General features: G+C 48.2%; 1 protein-coding gene across 1 annotated transcript; it reads left to right on the top strand.

Moving 5' to 3' along the window:
- Positions 1-6601: 6601 nt before the first annotated feature.
- Gstt2b (glutathione S-transferase theta 2B) lies at positions 6602-9291 on the top strand. The gene is made up of 5 exons (XM_021174119.3): positions 6602-6949; positions 7391-7478; positions 8324-8474; positions 8563-8736; positions 9042-9291. Exons 1-5 carry the CDS (start codon positions 6838-6840, stop codon positions 9249-9251), a joined length of 735 nt encoding a protein of 244 aa, XP_021029778.1. The 5' UTR covers positions 6602-6837; the 3' UTR covers positions 9252-9291.
- Positions 9292-9826: the final 535 nt, after the last annotated feature.

Genomic DNA, 9826 nt, shown 5'->3' with positions numbered 1-9826 from the left:
TGCCTTCCAAGTGCTGGGATTAAAGCTATGAATGACCACTGCCCGGCTTCTTTCTTCTTTCTTTTGTTTGTTTGTTTTGTTTTTGAGATAGGCTCTCTCTATGTAGTCCTGACTGTCCTCAAACTCACTACCTACTGACCTTAAACTCACAGAGATCCTCCTGTGTCTACCTCTCAATATATAGAAGTTTTTCTGAGGGGAGGTAGAGAAAGTGAAAATTCAAGGCATTTGTTCTTCAAGGAAATTAACATCAAGACAAAGTTAATTATGTCTGTTGGATAGACACTCAGACAGGTTTTTTTGTTTGTTTGTGTTTTTTTTTTTCCCGAGACAGGGTTTCTCTGTATAGCCCTGGCTGTCCTGGAACTCACTTTGTAGACCAGGCTGGCCTCGAACTCAGAAATCCGCCTGCCTCTGCCTCCCGAGTGCTAGGATCAAAGGTGTGTGCCACCACAGCCCGGCCAGACAGTTCTTTAGATTTCTTGGGATTTCAGTTGAGTTGAGTGCATGCTAATACAAGAGGTAGTGGTATCTAACAGTGTTTGTCAAACCTTATATTATTGCATTATTCCAGAAAGAAACTCATTTCTCTGGTTGGAGCTATGGCTCAGTGGTAGGGCACCTAACTAGCTCCCATACAGCCCTGAGTTCAGTCCCTAGCACCACACAAAAACAGATTAAATTTATCTCTCAGAATACAACTGTACTACGTATGATTGAAGTGACAGCCTAGACTTGTATGGCATACCAGAATCAAAGAAAGGGAATTTGTGCCGTGTTGTTTTTAATCAGAACGGTGTCCATTGCCATGAGCAGTAAGCTCTTTGTGGAAAGACTCAGTCCTAGAATGGAATCTTTGTCCTCGGAAGAGCACAAAAAGTTTGTGTAGTTTTTGTCCCAATCACCCAGTCTTTACATTATAAAGTCATTCTTTAAGGATCTCTTTGGACTTTCTTTTTTTAAGTGTTCAGAATTTGGTGTGCAATGGTGACACCCTTGCCCACCACCATAGGTCATGTCTTATTAACTGGTGTTGGCTGTAGCAACATTACAGTTAGATCCAAGGTCTTTTGAAGGGTCTTTCAGATAGCTGTACTCTTCTGATACTACCTGATAGGTTGTTTTTCTCTCTAAAAATGACACAGATTTGGCTAGATTAAAAGGAGATAAAGGCAGGTGAATAGGCGGCAGCTCTCTCAGGTTGGCTCAACTGATCTCATAGGTGGGGGAGGTCACGAAAATCACACATCCGGGCTAAAGCCAAGGGGGTTTTATTGAGTTTAGGCGAGGAGTGATGACGTTTCAGCTAGGAGCTGGGACTGTGTTCATACAGGATCAAAGACTGAGCCACTGGGTGGTTACTCTTGGGTGGATTACTGGAAACACAGAGACAAGGAGCGAAGACATGTTGGGCCAGAGTTTTCTCTGTACGGGTGGGTGTAGGGGAAGGAAGGCAGATGGGGTTTGCCAGCATGGGCAAGTGATGAGCAGGGGTTCCAGCCTAGCATCACCCACAATGATCACCACTTTGACTTTCTCTAGAAGGAGTTGCCGCTCAGGGGACCCTCAAGCATGGTGGTTGGACAGTGACAGTCTTGAACCTGGCAATTTCACTCTCCGGAATGAGATCGGAATCGTGGGAAATGGATGCTTGGATGCACCTGCCCATCTTCTCTGAGGAAGATGCTTCCTATGTGGATGGGGAAGAGCAAACGCCTTCACGAGGCATTGGAAAGTTAAGAACCAGTTTCCTTCTTCACGAGATTCATGAGAACATACTAGGTTTTGCTGCATTTTGCTTATCAAAGCCATCACTCTTAAGAAATTTGTTTTTGTTCCTGGCATGGGGGTACATGCCTTTAATCCCAGCACCCAGTAGGCAGAAACAGGAAGATCTCTGTGAGTTTGAGGCTAGCCTGATCTGCAGAGTGAGTTTCAGGATAGTCAGGACCACATAGAGAGACCTCGTCTCAAAAACAAGCAAACAAACAAAAAAACCCAAAAAACAGCCGGGCGTGGTGGCGCACACCTTTAATCCCAGCACTTGGGAGGCAGAGGCAGGCGGATTTCTGAGTTCGAGGCCAGCCTGGTCTACAAAGTGAGTTCCAGGACAGCCAGGGCTATACAGAGAAACCCTGTCTCGAAAAAACCAAAACCAAAAAAAAAAAAAAAAAAAAAACAAAACCCAAAAAACAAAAAAAAACCCCACAACAACAACAACAAAAAAGAAATGTGGATTTTATTTTATTTTATTTTTAAATTTTTTGAGGCACAGTTTCTCTGTGTAGCCCTGGCTGTCCTGGAACTCACTGTGTAGGTCACTCACTTTGGCCTACCTCTGCCTCTTGAGGGCTGGGATTAAAGGTGTGTGCCACCACTGCCTGCCAAGAAGTTGCCTTTGAATATTGCTTGCTAATGCTTTATTTCAATAAATCTCAAAATATAAAGAAAAAACAGAACCGGAGATGGCTTACTTGGTAAATACTTACTGCCAAACTGTGAAGCCCTGTGTTTAGCTATGAGCCAGATGAATCCCTGGGTTTTGATGGGTAACCATTTCTACCCAGTCAGTGAGCTCCGGGTTCAGTGAGAGTCTCTGCCTTAAATATAATTTGAGGGCCGGCAAGGACTTAACAGATAAAGGGCAATTACCACCAAGCCCAAAGACCTAAATTTGATCCCTAGAACGTACATGGTGAAAGTTTGTAGCTGGGCTGGCGAGATGGCTCAATGGGTAAGAGCACTGACTGCTCTTCCAAAGGTTCTGAGTTCAAATCCCAGCAACCACATGGTGGCTCACAACTACCCGTAATGAGATCTGACAGCCTCTTCTGGTGTGTCTGAAGACAGCTACAGTGTACTTACATATAATAAATATATAATAAATAAATAAATAAATCTTTTTTTAAAAAGTAAGTTTGCAGACAACCTTAGGCTCCATAGAACACCCCTGTCATATAAAAACAAGAACAGTAATGTCAAAGTACCTAAACATAGGTTTTAGGCTGGCAAATGGCTCCATGGTCAAAGTGTTTCCTGTGCAGATGTTTAAGCATGACAACCTGAGTTTAGTCCCTGGAACTCATACTGGAAATAAATAATAAAAAAACCTTTGTTTACTATGTCCGTAGTGTTCTGCTTACAAAGATGCCTCAACACCAGAAGAGGGCATCAGATCTCATTACAGATGGTTGTGAGCCACCATGTGGTTGCTGGGAATTGAACTCAGGACCTCTGGGAGAGCAGTTAGTGCTCTTAATCTCTGAGCCATCTCTCCAGCCCAAGTCTCCAAATATTAAAACCTAGTTTGAGCCACTCTCACAGAGCTATCCGCAAGGCACTCAGGAGAAACTGCTCTGTCAAAGCTGCTATTAGGCAGAGCTGCTGAAAGCTTTCAGGACTCCATGAAGCCCTGCCCTGCCCTCCCTCACCCCTTCCTTCTCCTCCCTCCCCTGCCCTCTCTTCTCATTCAGATGTAAAAGCCAGTTTTCCTCCAGTTCATAGACATGGAACGCGGTTGTGGCAGGGTGGTCTGAGATGAGTCCATTCTATTGTTTGTAGTGTGGTCTTTCAGATTTGTACGGCTTTTGTGCTTCACGTGGCAAGCACTCTCCTGTTGAGTCACACGCTCCACCCCTCTCAAGGCTGAAGAGTAGGGGAGAGCCCACCAGCACACAGAGTGTTGGTATTCTGTCTAAACCACACCCCCACAGTTCCTGGCTGCAGCCAGGTATGCTCCTTACCAGTTACCTGGCAACAGCCAGGTAGGCTTGGCCCAGTATAAAAGGGGCTGCTTGGTCCCTCCTTTCTCTCTTACTCTCTTGCCCCTTTCTCCCTTGTGCCCCTTCTCTTCCCATTCCCTTCCCCTCTCTTTCCACAAGGTCATGACTTGCCTCCACTTATCCACTCTCCTCTTCTCTCTGCCTTTCTCTGCCTCTACTACTCTCTTAACTGGTTCCCCCCCCCCACACACACTACCACCCTAAATAAACTCTATATTATACCGGTGTGTGTCTGGTCCCTCAGGGGGAAGGGATGCCTTGGCATGGACCCGCTGAGTCATCCCCTTCTGCCACACCCCGTCAGAACATCTTACAGCTCTTTCCCTTTTTATGATCACAGCACAGGTATTTTCTATCCCTGACCAGCGTGTCATCATGAGCACAGAGAGCTTACCATGTGCATGACTTCGAGCTTTCTTGTAATTTTGCCTCATTCTCCAGAGAAGCCACAGTTCTATATTTTTTTATAGTGACAGGAATATAAAAGCTGTGTTCTGATGAATCAAGCCTGAATTCATACATGCTGATTTCCTCGAGCTTCATCTCTGTTTCTGAGTTTGTCCTTATTTTTAACAGATCCCCCCCCCCCCCAGAGGACTGAGATGTCTTTGGCACTGCTACAAGTCGCCAGGAAGAGATGTTCTCTGTTCTCTTTTGTGTTTGCTTCAACATGCGTGAGCTGGGGTTTGAATCCAGTGCCTTTCCCAAGCTAAATGTGTGCTCAGTCCCTGAGCCCCACTCCCTACCTCCCACCCAATATTAGCATTAGTATACTGTATATAGACCTGGTGTCCTTTCTCCTGGGCCAGCTGTCTTCACTCGTGATTTTGCACACTCATTCTCAAAGGCTCTTTGCCAGCACGCTGTTTCCACAGAACGATGTCAACATGTTTGAAGACTAACTATTCTCTGGAAGTCAGCCATTCCAACTTTTATTCCCACCACTTCAGTAATCGTCCGGTCTGATTTGTGGACCTTGGCTTCTCTCAGTTTTTTTGTTTGTTTTGTGGTGTGGAGGGTTGATTCCAGGGCTAGGTTCACTGATGCTAAAAACAAACGCTGTGTCATGAAACCAGGTTCTAGTTACTGATTTTCTTTGTCCTGTTTGTCAGATAGGCTCCCACTAGGTGGCCCGGGGTATAAACTGCCAAATCCCACTGCCACCAGCAACATACTTCCTGTAGCAAGCAAGGTGCCACAACCTAAAAGCTACATAAACCTCACAAAACAGACCACCAACTGGGGTCTGTTCATACACTAGGTTCAAATGCAGGAAACTATGGGCTGTGGGGAGGTGGGGTGGGGGCGGACATTTCTCATTCAAACTACCACTCACTCTGGCTTTAGGTATCTGACAATCAAGATGAAAACTAGTACCAGTCAAAAAGGGAGGGTGGAAAAAAAAAAGAGGAGGGGTATTTTTGTCAAGATTCAAGGAAGCCCTTTGGGGGGGGGGGGGTTAAGAAGCCAGAAGAGAGGAAGAGATGGAAGAGGGGAGTGAGGCAGCCAAACCAGTTCCTTGCCAGTGTTGGAGGGGACTCTCCGGCGAGTAGCGAAGCAGGTACCAGACTCTGCAGGGTGAAAGCCGGGGGATGGGGATGGGGGGTGGGGGTGGGGCGGAATTCAGGGGTCCATCCATTCAAGAGCCACATCTGATCCCGTAAGTGAGAGAGGATGTCTGACCTAGGGGAAGCAAGTGAAATAAACAAGGCCAGGAGACTTCTAGGGGCCAGTCACATCAGAGGGCTTGGGTGGGTACAGTCATCTTGGATCACCTGCTCTCCCTACCCAATTTGCACGAGCAGAGCCACGTGCCGTGCAGGGCTGCAGAAGCTCCTCTGGGAACTGCTTTGTGTTTTTCAGAATCCTTTTCCTCAAAAACAACACCAGCTTATTTAGGTAAAAGCAATTTGGCTTCAGACGGTTCTGGCGATGGGAGGGGCGAGGGGAGGGGCCACTTGAGAGCTCGGTTTGAGCCTACTGGCTTCCACAGCTCCTATCAACTCAAAACTATCAGGGTAAGCTTGTTTCTGTAGCAAATGCCTGTATTCCTAAGCACTTGGGAAATGAAGTCGAATTTGAGGCCAACCTGGACTATATGAGTCCCTGTTTCAAAAACAAAACAAAACAAAAAATAGCCAACCAAATAAATCAAACAAACATGTAAATTCCCTGGAAAGCCAGGCAGGATGGGTCTCACCTGGGAGTCCCAGACATTCAGGAAACTAAGACAGGAGGATCAATGGAGCAGAAGGGTTTGAGGCCAGCCTGTGCCATAGCAAGACCCCCCCCCCCCCCTTGTCAATAAAATAAAATGAAAGAAAGAAAAGAAAAAACGCCCAGGGAAACATTCTGGTGCCCGATATGGACCACGGGCTATAGCTACTCTAAAAGATTCAGATAAAGCCAGTGATAATGGATCACCTCTTTTTCCCATCGGAAGATGCTACCGTGGAGAGAGTGTAGGAGGCGGGCGAGAGAGGTGGTCCTGTTACTCCCTCAAGCTATGCTGCCCAGCCTCACAGATCTGGGGGAGGTCCAGTGTTCTTAGACGACCTGTTTTGCACGGGACAGCTGGACCAACGACAGTTCTTCCTTAAGGCAAAGTTTCTAGCAGCCTGCAACAAGCTTCACCCGTTAAAGGAGGATACCCCAGCGATCAGCTTCTAAGATCCCCTCCTGCAGTAACTGAGAGCTAGGAGCTGAGCGGTCTAGTTTCCCGCAAACGACTACGTCCACAGAGCTCTCTGAGTTGGGTCCAGGAAAGCCCAGCTAGGCCATTTCCGCGTCCGGGTGAGACTAAGGTCCTGGGCTGAATTCCTGGCTCCACCGCACCCTGGAGCAAATCGCGTAAGTCAGTCTGAATGCGCGCGCACCTCAGCCCTGCTTTTGAAGTGCAAAGTGCTCCAAAGCGCCTCCCTCCCCAAGATCAGCAGGTGTCAGCTATCCAGAAGGAGGAAATCGTTTGTCTTGGCCAACTGAGGCTGTGCTGGACCCCAGCTTGCTACTGTTACCGAACGCAGTCGGTCCACACCATCTTGTGTCGCTACCGCCAATGGGCTTGGAGCTCTACCTGGACCTGCGGTCACAGCCCTGCCGCGCTGTCTACATCTTCGCCAAGAAGAATGCCATCCCCTTCCAGATGCGTACCGTGGATATACTCAAAGGTTGGCCCATTTACCCCTAGACCATGTCAGTCCTCCACATTCTGCCTGGGTACAATCTCCCCATCATCTGACCCCCCCCCCCCCGACCCCCAGCGCCGTCCACCAAGGAATGCTCTGCTCTCTTTGGAGTGGTCTTAGTCAGTTCAGAGCCCTCTTTAAACGTAACTTCCGCTCTGACAAGAGAGACTTTTTGTCCTGGGGCGTGGGGAGAAAAATGAAAGATTCCCATAGTTTCTGCTTTGAAGGCACGCAGTGTTTAGATTCACAAAATTCCGGAGACTTTGCAGGGAAGAGACACATAGCTGAGCCACCTCTGTGCCTCTGGTTCCCGGCCCATCCGGATTTTGGCCGTTTCGACTTTGCTCTGGTTGCAAAGAGAGAGGGGAAAATAGGAATACTGCCTGAGTCCTTGCACGCATTTTCTGGCTTCTTCCTTCCCAGGGCAGCACTTGAGCGAGCAATTCTCCCAGGTGAACTGCTTAAACAAAGTTCCTGTCCTCAAAGACGGAAGCTTCGTGTTGACCGAAAGGTGCAGCTGTAAATATACCCAGAGCCCTCACTACCTCCTCCGGCTCCCTTTGGCCGCCCCCCTTTGGTTGGGCGGGCGTGGGGTGGGGGGCGGGACCCTGGCCGACTCCGACCCTAGGCCGTGAGGGGGCGTGGCTAGAGCAGACTCTGTGGGAAGGGGGCCTGGAAGACTAGAGGACTGATCCAGCATGTCCCTTGCTTCTGTCCTATTTCATCTGATGGACTCCCCCCACCCCCCCTCCAGGACTCTCTACCCTGATTGAGAGGTATTGGAAGGCGACAAGGGGACGATTGTCAAGGGTTAGGAAAAAAAAATGTAGATTCAACAAAGGACTAGGAAGGGCTTCTCCTAATTTCCTAGATGTCCTGTTTAATCCGCCAAAGCTTGGCACTGAAGACCAGTGAAAGGGTCAGGGCTCAGAGATTGTTTGGTTCTCCCATTAGAGTCTAGTGTCAGAGAACTAAAAAACAAAACAAAACAAACTCCAAAAAACCACAAAACAACAACAACCACCACCAAAAAAGAAAGGCGGAGAGAAAAAGGTCTGGCCAGGGGTCAGTGTCCACAACATCAAAAGAAGAAACCTGGAGAGGGGCAGAGCTCTTGCTGGTGTGTGTGTGTGTGTGTGTGTGTTTGCGTGTGTCCCTGGGTTCCACCATGCACAACACTGCAAGAAGAAAGGCTCTGGGGACAGGCAAGAGTCATGGAGAGATAGGTGGTGAGACCAGAGGGCAGTACTTCAAATGTGAGAATTCTCAAGGCCCCGCCAAGGGATGGGAAACAACCAAGGTCCTTAAATCCCCTCTTACCATGGTCCTTATAGCCCCTCTTCCTATGATTCCCAGCACAGCCATCTTGATTTACCTGAGTTCCAAGTACCAGGTGGCAGACCACTGGTACCCAGCCGACCTACAGGCCCGTGCCCAAGTCCATGAATACCTGGGCTGGCATGCCGACAACATCCGTGGTACTTTTGGAGTGCTCCTATGGACCAAGGTATCCAGGGTCCTCTGGGGAGGGGCTGAACCTTGGGCACCCAGTAAGAGTCAGGCTTATAGATTGAGCTCGTCTGTCGTTCTGCCAGGTGTTGGGGCCACTCATTGGGGTCCAGGTTCCCGAGGAGAAGGTGGAACGGAACAAAAATAGTATGGTCCTGGCTGTGCAACGGCTGGAGGAGAAGTTCCTCAGGGACAGGGCCTTCCTTGTTGGCCAGCATGTGACGCTAGCGGATCTCATGTCTCTGGAGGAGTTGATGCAGGTAGGAGACCAGCTGATGGGGTAGTAGTAGCTAAGGGTGGACTCTTCTTTTTGCTACTTCCCCAAGTCCAAAGCACTGTGGTCTGGGAAAAGCCAGAACCATAGAGGGGAACTTTGTGTGATTTGTTTCCTGTCTAGGTGGGAAGTGGGGGGTGGGGTGGGGGGCAGCTTCTGGCTGCTGTCAGGTCCTGGATCTGATCACAGTGCCCCAGACCTCCCATGGGGCTGTGTCTATGATGCTTGCGATGAGTTGCCTGCAATGGGACCCTCAGTATCTCTCCGACTTTCTCATCTTTGTCTCTACAGCCCGTGGCTCTTGGCTATAACCTGTTTGAGGGACGGCCTCAGCTGACAGCATGGCGAGAGAGGGTGGAGGCGTTCTTGGGTGCTGAGCTGTGTCAGGAGGCTCATAGCCCCATCCTGAGCATCCTGGGACAGGCAGCCAAGAAAATGTTACCAGTACCCCCTCCGGAGGCCCATGCCAGCATGCAGCTTCGAATTGCTAGGATTCCCTGAGTGGTCTGACCAGCAATAAAGACTCATTTTGTGTTTTGTCTTTCCTTTTCTTTTCTTCACGTTTCTTTTTGCCCCAGTCTTTTATCCTGGCTCCCTCTCTGACTCTGGGAGAAGCTTTAAAAGGAACACCAGCTATCCTTAGCATGCTTCTCTTGAGGTACAGTATACACAACCTGAAGGAGACCGAAATCAATAATATATAAAAGATGCTTGAAAAAAAAAAAACAAACAGTAACACACCCAAAGAAACCAATCAAAAGTTGGTAGACATCTGTGTTTTATTATAATAAAGAGTCTGAATATTTTAAGGAATAAAGAGCTATTGGTTTTGTTTGTTTGTTTGTTTGTTTGTTTTGAAACAGGGTTTCTCTGTATAGCCCTGGCTGTCCTGGAACTCACTTTGTAGACCAGGCTGGCCTCGAACTCAGAAATCTACCTGCCTCTGCCTCCTGAGTGCTGGGATTAAAGGCGTGTGCCACCACGCCCAGCTCGTTAATTGGTTTTATTATACTGTCCTATAATATGCATGGAATCAAATTATGACTCAGTAAAACATTATGGTTAATCATAGAAAA

This window comes from Mus caroli, unplaced genomic scaffold, assembly GCF_978045245.1.
Source record: "Mus caroli unplaced genomic scaffold, Mus_caroli_1 scaffold_9, whole genome shotgun sequence".
Lineage (NCBI taxonomy): Eukaryota > Metazoa > Chordata > Mammalia > Rodentia > Muridae > Mus > Mus caroli.
This window is presented reverse-complemented; position numbering and strand designations above follow the sequence as displayed.

Bases quoted from the DNA above. Each gene is read 5' to 3' on its own strand.
- Gstt2b (XM_021174119.3), top strand. From the start codon at position 6,838: ATGGGCTTGGAGCTCTACCTGGACCTGCGGTCACAGCCCTGCCGCGCT. The intron at 7,479-8,323 runs GTGCAGCTGTAA...TATGATTCCCAG, and splicing joins AGCTTCGTGTTGACCGAAAG to CACAGCCATCTTGATTTACC. The intron at 8,475-8,562 runs GTATCCAGGGTC...TCGTTCTGCCAG, and splicing joins GAGTGCTCCTATGGACCAAG to GTGTTGGGGCCACTCATTGG.